The sequence below is a fragment of the Haliotis asinina genome, chromosome 10 (genome assembly GCF_037392515.1).
Source record: "Haliotis asinina isolate JCU_RB_2024 chromosome 10, JCU_Hal_asi_v2, whole genome shotgun sequence".
Classification (NCBI taxonomy): Eukaryota; Metazoa; Mollusca; class Gastropoda; order Lepetellida; family Haliotidae; genus Haliotis; species Haliotis asinina.
The window spans coordinates 44,941,394-44,962,955 of record NC_090289.1 but is presented as its reverse complement, the minus strand read 5'-3'; the positions used below and the strand labels follow the sequence as shown (position 1 = coordinate 44,962,955).

Sequence of the window (21,562 nt, the reverse complement as noted above, 5' to 3'; positions counted from 1 at the left end):
CATGCGTGACACATGTATAGCTGAAAATTTTCTCACTCAGGTAAATCGATATGTAGCCTGGATGTCCAGCTGGGTCATTTATTAGAGGTATTGATGGGCAGTCAACTGAGCATTCGCGATTGTCAGATAACCAAACAGGTGTGGAGTGAGTGAATGGGTTTAGTCTTAAGCCACACTCAGTAGTTTTACAGCTATATGACGCGGGTTGTAAATAACCGAGTCTGTACCAGGCAATCCAGTGATCAACAGTATGAGCATCGATACATGCAACTGAAATACGGTGACGAGTCTGAGCCAATGCAACGAGCCTGATCACTCGATTCCGTTAGTCGCCTCTTACGAGAAACATGAGTTACTGATGATCTTTTGTAACCCGGGACCTTCAAGGGTCGGCTGGTGTTTGACGAAATTGCAACGACATTGGTTTGGATCAGTTGGTAGACAAATACTCTCAAAAGGCTACTAATCGTTTTCGTTCATGTGACAGATACAGTTACGTACAGAATGCCTGTGTCGCATTTGGGGCGGTGGGGTAGCCTAGTAGTTTAAGCGTTCGTTCGTCACGCCGAAGACCCGGGTTCGATTCCCCTCATGGGTACAATGTGTGAGGCCCATTTTCTGGTGTCCCCCGCCGTGATATTGCTGGAATATTGCTAAAAGCGGCGTAAAACTAAACTCACTCACTCACTCACTCCGTCGCAATTAATCCCAGTATCGATAAATTCGTACAAGATACACATACATCAACACAGCATAGAAATTGACTAAAATATATCGATTAAGATCAAAACCATGAAAATGTTATTTTTATCATTTACAAAAGAATAATAATAACTGATGATTATTTACGATAATTCTCCTCCTGGCAGACAATGTCTCACTTAATTATTCGACGGCAACAGGTGGTTTCGTACCGACATGCATATACACAACGGCAATATCAGACTCGTTATCTCTACAATGTAGATGAATTATATGTTCAGTATGTGTGGACAATACGATCGAAATAAATAACGATTTTCTTTTGCTGGATGTAAAACATCACAACTTACTTTGCATGCGTACGTGCGTGCGTGCGTGCGTGCGTGTTACTTCTCATTGAACCCTGGACATTTTTTAAAATCAAATGGTAATGTTCAAATTCCCTCTAGCGTCCTCAATATATATATATATATATATATATATATATATATATATATATATATATATATATATATATATATATATATATATATATATATATATATATACACACACATACATATATATACATACATACATACATGCATACATACATACATACATACATACATACATACATACATACATACATACATACATACATACATACATACATATATATATATATATTGTTGGAAAGCTGGTTATTTTGGGAAAGATATATATCTTTCCCAAAATAACCAGCTTTCCAACAATAGACGTATGTTGGGCTTGAAGAAAGCGTTTTACCTATTTCGGTAATCGAACCCGGACTTTGGGAGTGAATGCTTTATCCATTAGGATGCCCCTAGCCACACTTACCATGACTTGTAAGCATTCTTTAGGGTCAAGCTGTTAATATGATTGTTGTTGATGACTTGACAAATTCTGCCGTTATTTGCCTTGTAATACAACTCGGAGTACGGTATCATTTTCATCCAACAGAATCTGGCGGATCGGTCCACATGTATAGGACAATACCCGGACAGCCTAGTGGTTAAAGCGTTCGCTTCGATGCCTTGATCCGGATTCGATACCCCACATGGATACACTGTGTGAAGCCCATTTCTGGTGTCCACCGCCGTATATTGCTGGAATATTTCTAAAACTGGAGTAAAACTAAACTCACTCACAGAGATAAAACCCTTTTTGAAAATAGCTTAAAATAGAATGCCCAGTTTTTTTAATAGATATGAATACGTCGCATCACCTGTTTGCAGCCATGATGTTGGTGAAGTATGGAGCCAGCATCTTGAACAGAGGATGCGAGATGGACAGATGGCGGTGCATAGACAGACCAACACTCTCCGTCAGGAGACACGACGTGCCTGAAGTAAAATACAGGACACATTTAATACTCCCACGACCTAGGACATTTTATGTTTGTTTGTACATGTTTCATATGTTAGTGATGGTGATGTTGATAGTAATGGTGATGTTGTTAGTGATGGTGATGGTGTTAGTGATGGAGATGGTGTATGTGTTGGTGTTAGTGATGCTGTTGGTGTTGGTGGTAGTGATGTTGATGTTGATAGTAATGGTGATGTTGTTGGTGATGGAGATGGTGTTAGTGATGGAGATGGTGTATGTGTATGTGTTGGTGTTAGTGATGTTGTTGGGGTTGGTGGTAGTGATGGTGATGTTGATAGTAATGGTGATGTTGTTAGTGATGGCGATGGTGTTAGTGATGGGGTTGGTATTAATGATGGTGATGGTGATTGATGTTTGTGTTGGTATTGAATATGGTGCTGGTGATGGTGCTGGTGGTGCTGGTGATGGTGTTAATGATGGTGATTGGTGTTTTTGTTGGTGTTGGTGATGACGATGGTGTAGGTGATAGTGATGGTGTTGGTGTTACTGACGGTGATGCTGACTGTATTGGTGATGATGTTGGTGGTGTTGTTGATGATGATGGTGTTAGTGATGGTGATGTTGTTGGTTTTGGTGTACTGTCGGTGTTGGGGATGATGTAGGCGATGGTGTTGTTGGTAATAGTGATGTTTTTGATGTTTCTAATGGTGATGATGATAGTGATGGTGTTGGCGATGATGTTGCTGTTTGTATTGTTGATGTTTCTGTTGGTGATGTTTCTATTGGTGATGTTTCTGTCGGTGATGTTTCTGTTCGTGATGATGATGTTTGTGTTGGTAATGGTGATGTTTCTGGTGGTGATGTTTGTGTTGGTGATGATGATGTTTCTGTTGGTGATGTTTCTGTTGGTGATGTTTGTGTTGGTGATGGTGATGTTTGTGTTGGTGATGTTTCTGTTGGTGATGATGATGTTTGTGTTGTGATGTTTCTGTTGGTGATGGTGATGTTTGTGTTGATGATGTTTCTCTTGGTGATGGTAATGTTTGTGTTGGTGGTGGTGTTAGTGATAGTGATTGTGTCTGTGTTTATGTTGGTGTGATTGGTGTAGGTACTGATAGTGGTGACGATGAATGCTGCTGGAAGTGGCGATGTGGGATGACGCTACTGATGGAGCACAAGCTGTAGGTGACATACCGATGTAAGTGACGGCAAGATGGTGGTTGGCCTCTGCGTTGTTGTACCACAGCTTGGCCAGCATCCAGGTGTAGTGGTCATCTGAAGGCAGGAACACCTGGACAAAGATGCGTGTCATCCGTGTTATCTCCGATTGTCTCCAGCGTCAAGGCAAATGTCATAATCATAACAGCTTACTATTAGGAAACATCGCTTTCCAGATTCTAATCAATGACTTCACTTCAGTCACAAAATTGCCGCTATTACAGGTCACTGGCTCCCTTCCTTGGCAAGCAGTCCGCGTTATGCTGCTTTGTTTTTTGTTGTTTTTTTTTTGTTTTTTTTTTTGTGTTTTTTGTTGTTGTTTTTTGTTGTTGACAGATACATAGCCAAATTCTTTCATACACATGCATAACATCGGTGATTTACAATGTGATTATGTTGTCTGTCAAAACATCCACATGCAAAGTTTGAGATCGATTGGATCACTGAATGAAGAGTTATTTACAAAAACAGGGTCCACATGCATTTCATGTCAAACTAGAGCTACAACTACAGCTGTGTCTACTACTGTATCTAGATGTGTCTACAACTGTGTCTACTACTATATCTAGATGTGTCTACAGCTGTGTCTACTACTATATCTAGATGTGTCTACAACTGTGTCTACTACTATATCTAGATGTGTCTACAACTGTGTCTACTACTATATCTAGATGTGTCTACAGCTGTGTCTACTACTATATCTAGATGTGTCTACAGCTGTGTCTACTACTATATCTAGATGTGTCTACAGCTGTGTCTACTACTATATCTAGATGTGTCTACAACTGTGTCTACTACTATATCTAGATGTGTCTACAGCTGTGTCTACTACTATATCTAGATGTGTCTACAGCTGTGTCTACTACTATATCTAGATGTGTCTACAGCTGTGTCTACTACTATATCTAGATGTGTCTACAGCTGTGTCTACTACTATATCTAGATGTGTCTACAACTGTGTCTACTACTATATCTAGATGTGTCTACAGCTGTGTCTACTACTATATCTAGATGTGTCTACAGCTGTGTCTACTACTGTATCTAGATGTGTCTACAACTGTGTCTACTACTATATCTAGATGTGTCTACAGCTGTGTCTGCTACTATATCTAGATGTGTCTACAACTGTGTCTACTACTGTATCTAGATGTGTCTACAGCTGTGTCTACTACTATATCTAGATGTGTCTACAACTGTGTCTACTACTATATCTAGATGTGTCTACAACTGTGCTTACTACTATATCTAGATGTGTCTACAACTGTGTCTACTACTATATCTAGATGTGTCTACAACTGTGTCCCTGTTTTACATGAACGAAGATAACATCTGAGTATATTTGAATGTAATGAAGTAAGTGCGAACTGTTTACCGGGTTATCGTCGCTCCGTTCCTGGAACAGCTGGATGGCAATGGGCACGAGGGTGTTCCTCTTGTCCAAGTAGAACAATGCTATGGGGGCACAGATCTAAAACATAAAGAAAGTCACGTGAACTAACGCATATTAGCAACTACCTTGAGTCAGGAAAGAAACACTTACTTTCGTGTACAAATTGTGTGATGGCTTCAGGCGAGGCAAGACATGCTAAACGTTTTTCGACAACTGATGACACAAATGATTTTCAGCAATCTATTTCTATAATCTCAACAAGAATATGTGCATTTGATGCCCACTAGAATATATTTTGATGGATACTTGAGACTGGTTACACGATGACAAACACAAATATTTCCGTAATGGCAGATTGTCCAATGCGTGTATATTAGTCGTAATGTTTAGTCTGCTGTTATATGATTACACAATGTCATTTAGAATGTGGTCAGATGTAACATATGTCATATCTGGAATTACACATTCTTAGTAAATTACAATTCTACTACATTTTTTGGTTTAGCCCCATCCGGGATTCGACCCTACAGTGTCAGAATCAGGCACCTAATCGCCAGCACACATAGTCAACCCCCTGACCCTGCTATTATATACAAAGTATCATTGACCGTTCTGACACCTGTGGGGTTAACTATAGCGCGGATTAATTAAGCCAGAGAAACTCAAATGGTCCATAAATAACGAGGTATCTGTGAATAGAGGTCTCTATGGTGCCCTGAAACGACAACCTAAAACCATTCGTACTATCCTCGTACTATGACTAATTCTCTATAAATTAAGGGCCTTCCAACATACATCCTAGGAAACGAATTGGATTCAGTGTAGTTTGTTTGTGAGCATCATATGTAACTACTCTATCATAACAATTATTTTGAGATGACAGATGCAGATAAATACATCGACAAAAGCGCAATATTTGATAACAATAGGATACCATTGCCAGTTGTGACCAAAACACAATACTAACAGTATGACTAAGCTTAGGACAGCAGGATCAATACAAGCACAGACACGGCTGTACAATCTGATAACACATGCGTTATGGGTACATGAATTGGGAAACTGGGTCGAATAAATGGATTAGGCGGTAATTCTGACTTGTCCGTCAAAAGAATACTAATCATGAAAACTGGTTGAGAAGTTGAGTTAAGTACGCGGATATTGTGAATAATGGTCGGGTGTGAATTCATGACAGAATATCATGACACTGAGAGTATGGAGTTGGTCAAGCATGTACAATACTGTTAATGTGCTTACAATGAAGCGTCAATGTTTTATATTTGCATTTTAGATGAAAGACCGAACACCATCTTGTCATGACACATGTTGATCCAAGGTTTCATTGTTGTAATGCAAGACTATCGTATCTCCATCAGTGTGTTGGGTTCTTTTCTTTCTTTTTTTTTTGCTTTTGTTTGTTACCATCTATGTTTATAACGTATAACCTTCAACTATAAACATATGTCCTATGTTGTTGATCACTTGCTTGAGAGAATATGAGCATTTGTACAAAAGAATAAAGAAGTTGAAAGTCTATAATCTATAAAGTCTATTTCTCGACAATACAAATAGCTAGTTTTAGCGAAATCGGACCCAATTTGATCTTAAAATGCTGGACCTATCAAAAGAAGGATTATTTAGTACACATATAGAAACGTGAGTTTTTCTGTCGTCAAAACGTGTTACAAACGTATTTCGTTTCACTTCACCGTTGTCAATGATCAGGTCTGTGTCATGACGTTGTAGTGATGTCATGCGTGACCTGTTGACACATGTACACAAGGCCATTATCAGTGAGTGAGTTTATTTTTACGCCGCACTCACCTACATGTTATTGTCTGGACCAGACAATCCAGTGATCAACAGCATGAGCATCTGTCTGCGCAACTAGGATACAATGAAATGCATCACCCAGGTCAGCGAGTCCTGACCACCCGATCCCGTTTGGCGCCACTTACGACAATTATGGGTTACTGAACACCAATTCTAACCCGGATCTTCGCGGGTTCAAATGCAGCGACAAACCGCACGCACTGGATTGTCTGGTCCAGATTCGATTATGTACAGACCGCCGCCATATATCTGGAATATTGCTGAGTGCAACGTAAAACAACAGCCACGCCAAAGCATATTTGCAGAGTTGTCTACAGGTGCGTATCTGATTAAGTGGTAGGTTGGGTTTAACATTGCCACTGTTACAGTACTAGTATTCCCCTTTCCATGTAGACAGAAAACCCGCAGAGATGGAGATCTTTGAACGTAAGTCCTTTGATGAATCTAAATATAAAGACCGCACTATATATTGACCATAACCTTTCATACAACACTTCACGATATTGATCTATATTAACAGCATTGGGAAACGTATATACCACTCGTTTTAATTACCTGTCACATGTTCGGAGCGACAGTGAGGTGAATACGTATCAATGTCAAACCGACCCGCACACACCTGTACCGTTACAGTTAACTGTAAAAGTTCATGGTGACCACTATATAGCCACACATATCTACATTAACACTAAGACTGGGTACCCAGTTTATAACGGTAAAAAATATTGATTCATCGACGAGTAATGAACGACTTAGATCATCTACAAATTTGAGATAAAAATGCCGCCACAGATCAGAAAACGAAAATTCATAATTGTTTTTTTCATATTTATACCCTTACATTAAAAGTCATGTGAATATGCTGTTTAAAACGGTTGATATTTTCTGCAATATTGCTGCGGAAACATTAAAGTGTTCATACAAAGACACAGATAGAAATACATGCAACAAAAACGTGAAGAAAATATATAAACACAACGGATAAATGAAACGATTTGAAAATTTCTATATCGATAGAGGTAAAAAAATAACTTTGCACGTAGCTATATGGCACATTCAGCTATAAATACACAAAAAAGAAATAAAAGCATCAAAAACTTTCCACATTTATACAAATCTCGACTGGTGTAAGCCATGTGTAAGCCATTGTTGTTCTGAGCTGAATTTTATAGTATTGTTAAAACGGAACACTAAATCCGGTTGCTCCTCAGACTCAGCAGGAACATACACATGTGAGAATTTGTTTGAGGTAACATATGTTTGAGATGATTTAATAGATCAGATGACAAGAATAGTGGAAAGCACAAGGTATGTTCTTACGGTCAACTCCTCATTGGGAATCACAAGGTCTTTTAAGATCTCAAGGTCACAGACGAACAGTTTATTGTTCTTGAGTGCCGTCTTCACCGACTGTCCCTCCAGGAACGGCTTGATCATACTGTCAGAAACTGCAAATCTGGACAAAACAATCATGATAGATAAAATTAAGTACTAATAACTGATATTTGCTGGAAAGAGAACAAAAACGTCAGATAATAACAGTTACCTGGACATGGATGGATCTACAACGTCATGATACGTGAACAATCACAACTATAGTCATGACTACAACGTCATAATCTGTGTACAATCACAACTATAGTCATGACTACAACGTCATAATCTATGTACAGTCACAACTATAGTCATGACTACAACGTCATAATTTGTGTACAGTCACAACTATAGTCATGACCACGACGTCATAATCTATGTACAGTCACAACTATAGTCATGACTACAACGTCATAATCTGTGTACAATCACAACTATAGTCATGACTACAACGTCATAATCTGTGTACAGTCACAACTATAGTCATGACTACAACGTCATAATTTGTGTACAGTCACAACTATAGTCATGACTACAACGTCATAATTTGTGTACAATCACAACTATAGTCATGACTACAACGTCATAATCTGTGTACAATCACAACTATAGTCATGACTACAACGTCATAATATGTGTACAATCACAACTATAGTCATGACTACAACGTCATAATTTGTGTACAATCACAACTATAGTCATGACTACAACGTCGTAATTTGTGTACAGTCACAACTATAGTCATGACTACAACGTCATAATCTATGTACAGTCACAACTATAGTCATGACTACAACGTCATAATTTGTGTACAATCACAACTATAGTCATGACTACAACGTCATAATTTGTGTACAATCACAACTATAGTCATGACTACAACGTCATAATTTGTGTACAATCACAACTATAGTCATGACTACAACGTCATAATTTGTGCACAATCACAACTATAGTCATGACTACAACGTCATAATTTGTGTACAATCACAACTATAGTCATGACCACAACGTCATAATCTATGTACAATCACAACTATAGTCATGACTACAACGTCATAATTTGTGTACAATCACAACTATAGTCATGACCACAACGTCATAATCTATGTACAATCACAACTATAGTCATGACTACAACGTCATAATCTGTGTACAATCACAACTATAGTCATAACCACGTCATAATTTGTGTACAATCACAACTATAGTCATGACTACGTCATAATCTGTGAACAATCACAACTATAGTCATGACTACAACGTCATAATTTGTGTACAGTCACAACTATAGTCATGACTACAACGTCATAATTTGTGTACAATCACAACTATAGTCATGACCACAACGTCATAATCTATGTACAGTCACAACTATAGTCATGACTACAACGTCATAATTTGTGTACAATCACAACTATAGTCATGACTACAACGTCATAATTTGTGTACAATCACAACTATAGTCATGACTACAACGTCATAATTTGTGTACAATCACAACTATAGTCATGACTACAACGTCATAATTTGTGTACAATCACAACTATAGTCATGACTACAACGTCATAATTTGTGTACAATCACAACTATAGTCATGACTACAACGTCATAATCTATGTACAGTCACAACTATAGTCATGACTACAACGTCATAATTTGTGCACAATCACAACTATAGTCATGACTACAACGTCATAATTTGTGTACAATCACAACTATAGTCATGACCACAACGTCATAATCTATGTACAATCACAACTATAGTCATGACTACAACGTCATAATTTGTGTACAATCACAACTATAGTCATGACCACAACGTCATAATCTATGTACAATCACAACTATAGTCATGACTACAACGTCATAATCTGTGTACAATCACAACTATAGTCATAACCACGTCATAAGTTGTGTACAATCACAACTATAGTCATGACTACGTCATAATCTGTGAACAATCACAACTATAGTCATGACTACAACGTCATAATTTGTGTACAGTCACAACTATAGTCATGACTACAACGTCATAATTTGTGTACAATCACAACTATAGTCATGACCACAACGTCATAATCTATGTACAGTCACAACTATAGTCATGACTACAACGTCATAATTTGTGTACAATCACAACTATAGTCATGACTACAACGTCATAATTTGTGTACAATCACAACTATAGTCATGACTACAACGTCATAATTTGTGTACAATCACAACTATAGTCATGACTACAACGTCATAATTTGTGTACAATCACAACTATAGTCATGACCACAACGTCATAATCTATGTACAATCACAACTATAGTCATGACTACAACGTCATAATCTATGTACAGTCACAAGTATAGTCATGACCACAACGTCATAATCTATGTACAGTCACAAACATAGTCATCACATCAACAATATGTACGTGAAACTGTTTTATCTTTAAATCAAACTGCTTCCTTAGTATCATCATTCTGAAGTATATAATTAGTTATTAGGCATTAATTATAAACCTCATTTAACTGAAGGTCTTCGAATTGGGACACATATCGATTATCGAGGGGTGCCTGAAAGGTTCTGAGTCTATTTTGTACAGCACCAACACAAAATTTAGTAATTGCTATAAAACCACATTTTGCATAGCCACGTGAAATCGTGAAACTTTGATTATTTGTCTCATAATTTTGGACACTTTCCAGATAACTTGGTTTTCCCTCGCCTATACAACATCTCAAAAAGTTACTGAACAAACGATCACTGTCTTGTCACTTTTCGCTCTTTAAACTAGAGAGGCGAACTTGCTTGTAGAACAGCCAAGTGACCAACAAGCTTGTGTACTGATATTTCAAATTCACACGTGCACATGCACACCTGACTGTTCTGCCAGAGGTTTGTCACCCATCGTTAGTCTTTCCTGCGTTCCCGAAACAATGCTGGAATAGTACTGAATGTGGCGTGAAACAATACTCACCTACTCATGCATTATAACCACCGCATAGCTGAAATATTGCTGAGTGCGGCATTTCATAACAACACAAATATTCATAAATGTGCATGGTGATGAGAATTCTGGATACATTGTGTCAGCTGGTACCAAATATCATTTTGAATCTTTTCCGCCTGAAAGTCCTCACATCGGACCGAGTTGTTTTAGGCGAAGAGGCTCGCCGTATGGAGAACGAGGTCACGTGCATAGAACGTGTCAAAATATTGATAGCTTCAAAGACATATACACAGGCATAGAGCTGTCACAGTTACCCTAACACTGGATAAAATATATAACCAGATATTACACACTGCCACAGATATAACACTTACTTCTTAGGTATTTCTGAGCAGAGTTTGATGAGCAGCGGGTTGACACCGTTAAGTCGTTGATAGCCAAAGCACCAGTCTTCTTGCCAGAACAGGTGACACTGAAGACCACATAGAACAAAGAAAAACATGAATTGATGGATGGATGTACAAATGGATGGATGTACCAATGGATGGATCATGGCATGAAGGAATGGACTTCAGCTTACTGTTGTTGACATAATATTATTCATCTCGCAATTAGTTACATTTGGTGAACACCGTGGCGAACTACTTAGACTTTGGAGTGAGTGAGTTTAGTTTTACGCCGCACTCAGCAGTATTCAAACTATATGGCAGCGGTATGTAATTAATTGTGTCTGGAACAGACAATCCAGTGATCAACCTAAGCAGTTGGGAACCGATGGTGTGTCAATCAAGTCGTTGATCCCGATCCCGGTAGTCGCCTATTACAACAAGCATGGGTTACTAAAGTTTAATTCTAGCCCGGATCTCCATTTGACTTTGCTGTATAAAACGGACAAAAGAATGAAAATGAGGAAAAAATAGAATATTAACGAAATTAATCCAAAATTCGGTAACAGTGATAAAAGTTTTCTGGCGCATTAGCTGCAAAGCCACAGACGAGTGAACCAAGGGCGTTTCCGTTAATGAATTGTGAATGTAAGACAACATGAAAATACGTCGTATCGCAGCTGTGAAAATACATGTTTTTTCAAAACAGGAATGATACAAATATATAAATATGTATCATGCGATCGATTAAGGTGAATGTTGTTACTAGTACCCAGTGTGTTTGTGCTACCGTTCCTGGCACATAGAACATGCATTAATATGAATATTCTCTTATCAAATACGAAAGTAATATGTATTCTTCTGAGCGTGTACATTTCTTAAAACATGTGCTCAAGCTCTAAATGACTCATTTAACGGGCGGATCAAGTTACAAATGGCCAGCGGTGTGACAAAAAACGTTTTGTGGCAGTACTGCCTGAAGTGAAATGTTGATGTATGACCGGCAACAGCGGGCGATGTGATACGATAAACGGGATATATTCCCTCTGTCAGCTCGCATATGTGAATAATTCCGGTGACAGCTCAAAGAAGGGCATTCAGCAACTATGTTATGCTATTACAATGCCCCTTACAGTTAAACACAATATTAATATAATGTTACAAGTTGATCAAAGTTGTAAATACTGCCAGCAAACCTTCTAGTTTTGGAAGTGTCAGCTCAATTTTTGAATGGCAAACACTCAAAAAGGTTCTCAAAATTATGAAATACCCTAGTCACTGCCTAACTTCCCAATACAAATTGTTGCCTTCGGGACGACGTATCCACCTGCTTCTGCTCAGATCGAACCGCGCTCGACAGCCCTTCATACCAACGACCATTACACTTCACAAAGAAAGTCAAAATAGTTTTCCTCTTAGTGATTATCAAAATGTTTGTTAACTGTATATATGTGTTGTATATGTTTAATGAATGTTAGAATTAACATATTTTCTGATTACTGGTATCTGCTATCTCAACCATGTATTCTGTGACAAATTTCCCTTGGGATATTAAACTGTTATCTTATCTTCTCTTATCTTATTGCTAAGATATCATAGACTTGTCAGTGTCATATTTTGCTAGTTCTGAGGGGATTTCTTATACCTCACGGCAAAATATTAACCGTAACATGGAAAAGACCATTCTCTTCCCACAGTGGTTACTTGTCATTTTTCTTACGTAACCTCTGTTCTAATACGACCCTTTCATGGTGCGAGTGTTCAGATTTGGTAGTGCAATCAGCGACCTTGTTTCAAAAGTGATCGTTCGCAAGATCTCGGTAATTTCCGGATGCATCGTGAAAACTAGAACCTCTTCCCGAGCGCGATACTCAAATCTTTCTTCTAGACAGAACGCAGTCAAGTCATATTTGTTTCTCCACATTGCTTGCATTTGTCAAGTTGAATCTAGGTCGATGTAACACGTGTTCTGATTGGACAGAAAAAAGGGAGATAAATCTGCTGCCATTTTTCCCGCTAGGGGATTTTATGAGAACCGCGAAATATGGCCGTATTGGAACAGAGGTTCGTAGGAAGATATGGCAAGTAGCCTCTGTGGGAAGAGAATGGGAAAAGACTTAATCATTGTCAGTGATGGAATTTAGTTTAAAGCTTTCACACAAAGTTTTAACTATGTTGAGTTGTGCAATTTAGTCGGATCTCGTATTGCATTCTAATAATACAGTCAGTAACTATTACTTTCAGTTCCAGCTCTGAGCAGCTAAATTTGCGTATTGGCAAATAAATGTATTGCAAAGTATTACAAATCAGGTTCCACTATTACGATACGCACTGCGTTATATTTCGAGCTTACGTGTTTGACAGTGATTAGCACTAATTGTACATGTCAATCATATTTTCTACTTTGTAAGTACCTGAATATATATGTCGTGGTTCTCAAAGAATAATATTCTCATAGTCATGGATACTATTCATAATTGCCTTTTCATACAATTTATAGCATTACAGTATGCCGTTTTGTCATTGAATAACGAAGGAAATTATTTATTGTGAATGAATTATTTGCCCGTGTAGATCTTGATATAAACTATAAAGATGAAAACGGCATGATTTTTACCCAGTATACCGGTTCTCAGAATCCATATATATCAATCATTATACGTATCGTTTGAAAAGTGTATTGCGATATACCGGTATATCGGTAATACCGTGCAGCCCTATTCGTTGGTTTCACATTAATTTCAGACTTGCTGTGCGCATGCCCAGACTGAGTAAAAATATTTACTGGTCAAATTCCGGTTTGGTCGTATGCTTACCTATAGTGTAAATACATTCAAAACAAAATGATTTAAATAATAATTATTTACGAGTGACAACAGTTCATAGCTGACTAAATATATCGATTTACATCCTTTTCAGGCATTGATTTGCTATTTTGGTTGCAGCTGAATCAGAAATGTGTGTTTTGATAGTAGTGAGAAGGGGTTGTGCGGGAAGAACGGTGGTGGTGAGATGTGTTTATACAAGAACTTATTGACATGAATCAAGCTATTTATTTCACTACTCCCGGTCTTTTGTACATACAGGTATAAAAGTAAGTTGTAAGAGACATACACCTATGTATTTGGTTTGATATTTCGAGTGTGTTTTCTTTAGAGTGTGTTTACACTATCGGTAAACGTACGCGGAAAGCGGAACTTGACCAGTAGATTTTTTACACGCTCTGTGAAACCAACGAATGACCAACTATGGGTTACTGCCGACATACCAAATGATGCAAAACATAACATTATATCTGAAAACATCTGTGTTAGCTTTGGATGCCGGAACATAAACCAAAACTGATCTATTGCAAGTACTCGTTATACATCCGATAGATATGAACACCGAGCAATGATTACCAGTTACCTCCCTTTGCTATGTTGACAAAATGTCTCCCAGACCGAGGCTCACCTTGGGGATGTAGAATTCCTCACTGGCATAAATCCCCCCTATATCCTGCAGGCACGTCCACTCGTCCTTCTTCAACTGTTCTGCCCTTGTCTCCACCAACTCCACCACGCTGCAACGCTGAATACGGTGAATTTTATTTAATCGGTGGACTGGCCGATAGACAGTGTTTGTAATACGAACACCGAAACACACGCTTGATGTTCATGTATCTACTCAAGTTAAATTGTCGTCTAAAATGGCTTTTTGTCTTATGTTACGAAACCTGCAAACTAAATACATGGCTGTATAGAAATAGATGAAGTTTGGCTGACAAGCTGTTTTGGACAGCATAAAAATGTTTTTCTATTTACAGAATTATCCATGTTTGATTCTCTCCACGACTAATTGTTTGGAAGAGACATTGATACTGTTATAGTGCCCTCGTCGACAGATGGTGACCGTGAAGGTCCCGGCGTAGAACAGGCCGTCAGCAACACATCCATGCCATAGAAGGCAACTATGATTGCCGTAAGAGGCGACTAACGGGATCGGGTGGTCAGGCTTGCTGATTTGGTTTACACATGTCATCGGTTCCCAATTGTGCAGATCGATGCTCATGGTGTTGATTACTGGATTGTCTGGTCCTGACTCGATTATTTACAGACCGCCCCTATATTGCTGGAATATTGCTGAGTGCGGTGTAAAACTAAACTCACTCACTCACTTGACAGATGGTACCTATGCATTACTTTGAAATTTAGTTTAGCGTCAGTTGCACTGTTACACAATATAAACACACCTTAAAATCATCGGGGAAGGCTTCATCATCAGGAACCTGTGCCACCTGTAATGGACGCCGTCGTCGTTGTCATCATCATCATCATCATCATCATCATCATCATCATCATCATTGCAAATTCCACACAATAACCATGGCTTTTAATCAGAGTACTCAAGTTCGTTTTAAACATCTTCATGATAATTATTACTTCATAACAGCTTTCACTTTTGTCATTTCGTCACCCTTAAATTCGTCATAGTTATATAAAGAATCTCACCCAAGCGTCTACTGACACCATATATATCAACAAGAGTTGATAAAGTAACAAGTACCCGAGGCTTTCCAAGTATATTTTACCTGTATCAACGAGTGTTGATATAATTATTATCAGTAGACACGAAGGTGAGGCTCTGTTGATCATCCAAAATCATTCTCCATTACGTTTCAATGAAATATGTACATCTCTAAAAACAGTGCTGCCATTAGATTTGCAGTGCAGCGATGTCATAGCATTGTGACATCATTACCTTAGTGACCTCATAACAATGCCAGTGCATTGTACAAAATCTGCTATCAAAAGGATATCTCTTAAGAGATATTATCTGATCTCATACAAGGGATATCTCCCGTGAAACACAGATGTGGATGATAAACTGATCTCCATCTTCTAAATTTAAATATGCATGCATTGTATGTTTGTCTAAGGACTCAAGTATATTTCACATATGTAATAAAACTGTCGCTTCATAAGTGTCTCAATATTTGTAACGACATATGATAGTGACTGAAAGCAACATCATATGAATATAGTTCATAACATATGGTTAAGACTGAACTTTAGTAACCCATACCTGACGGCAGGCTCGACCAAGAGTCTCACTGAACTGGTTGACACATGCTACCCTAACCCAATTGCGCACATTGAGGCTCATGCTGTTTATCATTGGATTGTCTGGTCCAGACATGATTATTTACAGATCGCTACCATATAGTTGGAACATTGTAGAGTGTGGCGCAAAACTGAACTTACAGTAACTCCTAACATAGGGTGCTGTTCTAGTTTCTATCCATCTCATAGTCAATATTATAGTCAAAAGTAACAGTTCACTAAAGTAACCCAGAACCAGCTCATACAGTGTTTACCTAACAACAGTTTTACTTGCTTGGTTTGTTGTTTAACGCAGCACGCAGCAAAATTCCAACTATATGGCGGCTGTCATCTGAACCAAGCAACCAAGTGATCAGCAGTATAAACATCGATGTACAAAACTGGGATACGATGAAATGTGTCAACCAAGTCAGCGAACCTGACCACCCGATCCCCCCATAATACAAGCATGGGTTGGTGAGGACCAAGGCGTCCTTTCAGAAAGCACTAAGCTTATCGTAAATTACTAAAGTAATCTTAGTGCGATGTTAAAGAATGGGAGTGAAGGTTAACTTGGTAAAGGTTACTTCTTGAAAGTCCAGTTTTAACCCGACATAAGAACAAAACCATCCAATCGTTTTGATTTACCTGTATGGGCAAGGTGGTATCAGCGGTGGACAATTTGTAGGTTCTTCTAGTCTCCTCCAGTTCCACCTCCCGTTGTTCAGTATTGACGTCTTCTTGCGGAAGTGACGCATCATACTGAAGTATGACGTATTTATAACTCGGTCGAATCCACCTGAACACAGGGAACGTGTATTGGACATTGCAATCCGGGTCCTCAATAATAACCGTCTCAAGAAACCAAGTACTCGTCAAACCGGTGTAGTCTCGCCAAATCTCGATCCGGTCAACGGGAGAGGTCAAGGCCGCGAATTTACTTTTCGAGAGTTCGAACACATCCTTTTTTCCGCGATCAAAATTCGATTCGAAGAGCTGATTCAACTTGATCTCATCCGATGAGTTTCCTTGTTCATCCTTCGCAACAAACCACACACTAGCATTTGTGCCGGCACATTTTCTGTCCCCTGTCTTCACAGTGACAATGATGTGGCTACCTTGGTTGTTCCCCATCTTCCTTGACGGCGCTCACACCAACGTCAACTCCAGTGCAGCTCGCAATGCCTCCTGGCGCTGTGCTGGAACGTGGTGGGAGACTACTGCCATCTGTCGACCAGTGGTATTGTGCTTCTATACACCTGCTGTTAGTAGCTACCTAAACGTGGTGAAAGTATGGATTTTATTTCTTGAAATGTCACACAGGCAGCAATGACTATGTATCAAGATGTAGGAATATCTGAAATAAATTGAATAATACGCTGTCAATGAATTACAAGGTTGAATATATACACATAAATACAAACGCGTAGGGGTTGAGGCTTTATTTGCATATCAGGCGATCTCGTCAAGCGATAGTCCAGTATGACACACCGTATAACTGCAAATCAATAATAGTATGTCGATGAATATATTTCCATATGTATGTGCGTGTCCACAAAATGTGTTGTTACTAGGTTTCTGAATCTATTGGTGGGTTTTGTTGTTTAAAGCCGCACTCAGCAATATTCCAGCTAGATGGCGGCGGGCTGTAAATAACCGAATCTGGATCGCACAATCCAGTGATTAACAGCATTAGCATCGATCTACGTAACTGGCATGCAATGCGACGTGTCCACCACGTCTGATCACTTGAACCTGTTAGTCGCCTCTTACAAGCAATTCTAGTCCTGATGTCCACGGGTCCTAAATCTAGCATTTCTGTATTTATTTATCATTTCATATTTACAATGCAAAACTGTGTTGTCAAAAAGTGAGTTCGTGAGTGGCGATATCCTTAAGGCACGGCAATGATTTATATATTTTGCACATCTTCGTTGTTAAGTGACGATGTGGGAGTGAGTACGTGAGTGAGTATAATTTTACGCCGCTATACTCCAGCCATATCACGGCGGTAGACACTATAAATGTGCCCATGTTGAGAATCGAGCCCATGTTGTGTATAGAGTGATCATTTCAGTCATTGTCACATGATTCTTACAAATTCCACATTTATATCTTTCAAAAACATTTTCTCTTGTCACATTCCCCGATAAAGCTACAAACGTTCAAAAGTTAGTGTTTGTATATGACACCTGTTAACGAAGACATGAGTAAAATATGGTAAAACATGAACAAGCAAAATCAGCATTCACGATTTTTGTGTGAAACGAAATGTTCAGTAATTGTGCTCGCTAACCCGGACCCCACGCTTCCGGACCTGGACGGAGTATTTTCAAACCATTGCCATAGATTTCCACCGGAAGATAATCCTGGTATCCGGAAGGAAAGATCAGTGCACACGTGCATGTGTATGTGTCACGTCAGTACTGTTTACCGCACGACTAAGTCTATTCATTTTTAATCTCTCGGAAAGTATTGATGAGAACTGAATAATTACCCATCTGATTCCCAATTGATTATATATATGTAAACAAATTTCCATGTTTTGTTTTGTCGTACAAAGAAGTAAACAAAGCTTAATATTTAACAAGATTGGTCGGAACAAAGTAAGCGGTTGCCATAATTAGCAGTGTCATGGACTTTGTCAGCCATCCCTCCACCAGTAGAATTGAAGAATATCTGAATGCGTTGCACTGTGCTTTTATTTGTAATGGATCAATCTGCTACATTTACAGATGCGGAAGTGGGGAAGCGAGGGCATCGTTCTGACTCACCACTTTCTCCCGCTCCGACACTCCAACTACATCACAACTGCACCATATCGATAGCCCTTCCCACTTCATCATCATATTATTGACAGCCTTTCACCTGTCGCTGAGCCATCTTCATCAACCACACCACCTCCCTCTACACCACCACAACACCTGCTTGTACCAGGGATACTCTATAACTCTCTATATAGGCTCCCTGCTTGTACCAATAAACCATCTACCACAACGACTACACCCAACAATACGCCTTCTCCCTGTACACCACACAACCCCCAGCTATAGTCTGTCTGCACTGAAAATTACCGATGAATTTAACTTAAAACAAAAAGGTAAATAAAATAAAGTGAAATTAAGTTTGCGACTCTTCATAATTTTTCCTTCCATTCAAATGAACATTCAAATGTCAGAGTTTTATTTAAATCAAAATAAAAGTTGTTTAAGAAACGATTATAGTTTCAGATCGCTATTATTGGTTTGTATAACAAGGGATGCGCACATAAAATGAAACACACGTAAATTAACGCTTATCACGTACGAACGTGCATTTGTTTCACTGTTCCAACTACTGCGCTTACCCCCTTGTAAGTTAAGTTATGAATTACACTTTCGTCTTTAGTGATTATTTCATAAAATATAATATGTGGCCGTTTCTTTGAATTATGTAATATTTATGTGTGTAAATATATAAATATAAACACTGAAATCAAATGTCCCATTCCTATTCCTTCCTCCGATACTTTGCTTCTCACAATCTCGAAATCACAATTTCATTCGTTCGTTCGGTTTGTCAATGAGGACGGTTCAAAATCGAGTAACATCGTCTGCGTATTCTGTAAGACGAACTATCCTACACCGTTGTTTTAACCAGTTGCTCAACTCAGCATGACTTGATATTAACCTCGAATTCTGCCAGACTTTCCTTAAAAAATGCTTTGTAGCGTGCTTCCTTCTGTGGGTTACGTTAGGACTCGCTGGCCATTCTTAAGTTATCGGCCTTATAGACAGAGTGACAGTCGTTGTACCACATTTCCATGATCATCCTCTCAACACGTGGCCAGTCTTCACAGACGACAAGCTATGCCACTTTGTACACGTACCCTTTGTGATTCATTACGTCAGGAAACGGAAGCGATACTGCTTTTGTCCGCGAGGAGTCCAAATCTCAATCCCATACAACATGTTTGGGGCATTAAGGGTCAGAGAATTAGTCAGAGAGAGATCCTCCAGAACAAAATTGCGATGGATTGAAATTTACCTTGATATTTATACAACACACTAAACCCAACGCTGTATTTGTTACTTCAGTATCGGCGACCATTGCAAATTTTGACTTTTGAGGCGAACGTAAAATTTCTTATATTACAAATGTTTCAAACTGCCAGTAGTGTTGAATGACTGTTTACACTTTTACATCCCTTTTATCAATATACCTGCAACATCACCTCCGTGGGCACCAGGAATGGCGAGCATCGAACTCGTATCTTCTTCATGTTTAACGAACGTTCTAACCATAAAGCTACATCGAGCAGTCGAGCCGCAGACTGGTATCTCTGGTAATTGCTACACGCATCCGGGTGGTTTCTATCCAACTCAATATCATTGACGTCTGTGAATTAAGCAACCCTAAAACTGAATAGAAGTTGGTGCCAGTCATGTAATTAAATATTTACACAAATTGTATTTTTTTTTGTCAAAATAGGTTAGAAACAATAACGACATCAGCATTATATGATTTCAGGAAATTAAGTATACGTTCATCGCAACCCTTGTTGAGGATCGGGGTTAGCGCTCCAGCTTTGCTTGTCTGGTGATGAGGTCTGAGACAAGAGGCTCGCTCATTTAGTTGATTCATGTCATCGCATCATAAATGTCGAGGATCATGATGTCAATCACCGAAATGTCTGATCCAAACTAAAAAACAACAGAATCCCCGAAGGAAGAAAAGTGACGTTTGAATAATCCAAACATACCACGATCGTTCTCTTTGACGTCATTTGTAGGTACATAAAATCGATGAGGATGCGACGATGAGTTTACCTAATTAATGAGGTAAAGAACCAAGAATAATATTTTGCCGCGACAAATTGAGAACACATTGCACTGTCTCCCATTATCAAAACTACACAACATAATCGAAGCATTGAGAACACACTCGAAAAACGATTTACTCGTTACGTCTTTGTTATATACTTCCTACTAAATTGCTTGCTTGCTGACTTAAGTGCATATGCACTAAGGGGAGACAACCAAACTTTAAAAAAAATATACAATACGCTTAATAGTTGTTTTCTTTCGATATTTCCTCAGGACGTACATTTAGATAACTAAAATATGATCGACACAATAAGGTAGTCACATATTCTTCTAATTCACTATGAAAGATTTTGGCCATGCTTATATTTTGCTAGAAATTTCCTAACTCTATTCACTCTTTCATTCATTTGATCTTGCTTGGTGTCCTTTCAGATGGTGGGCGATAGGGTCCGGGGTATATTGTATCTCAACCAAAGGATTAAAGTTTTCATCCTATT

General features: G+C 38.7%; 1 protein-coding gene across 3 annotated transcripts in view; it reads right to left on the bottom strand.

Annotated features, from left to right (window-relative positions):
• LOC137297653 (polyunsaturated fatty acid 5-lipoxygenase-like) overlaps positions 1 to 18,670 on the bottom strand; it is a 31,684-nt gene extending 13,014 nt beyond the window's left edge. The window contains exons 1-9 of one of the 3 annotated variants that reach the window (XM_067829557.1): positions 18,618 to 18,670; positions 16,909 to 17,536; positions 15,411 to 15,455; positions 14,633 to 14,749; positions 11,168 to 11,265; positions 7,793 to 7,928; positions 4,622 to 4,717; positions 3,226 to 3,322; positions 1,931 to 2,048 (exon numbers count right to left, since the gene is read on the bottom strand). In XM_067829557.1, coding sequence (XP_067685658.1) covers positions 1,931 to 2,048; positions 3,226 to 3,322; positions 4,622 to 4,717; positions 7,793 to 7,928; positions 11,168 to 11,265; positions 14,633 to 14,749; positions 15,411 to 15,455; positions 16,909 to 17,394 — 1,193 coding nt within the window. In that variant the 5' untranslated portion in view covers positions 17,395 to 17,536; positions 18,618 to 18,670. Of the gene's footprint in view, positions 1 to 1,930; positions 2,049 to 3,225; positions 3,323 to 4,621; positions 4,718 to 7,792; positions 7,929 to 11,167; positions 11,266 to 14,632; positions 14,750 to 15,410; positions 15,456 to 16,908; positions 17,618 to 18,556 lie in introns of all 3 variants that reach the window. The other 2 variants (XM_067829556.1, XM_067829555.1) reach the window with 2 other exon arrangements.
• Between the last annotated feature and the right edge of the window lie 2,892 nt (positions 18,671 to 21,562).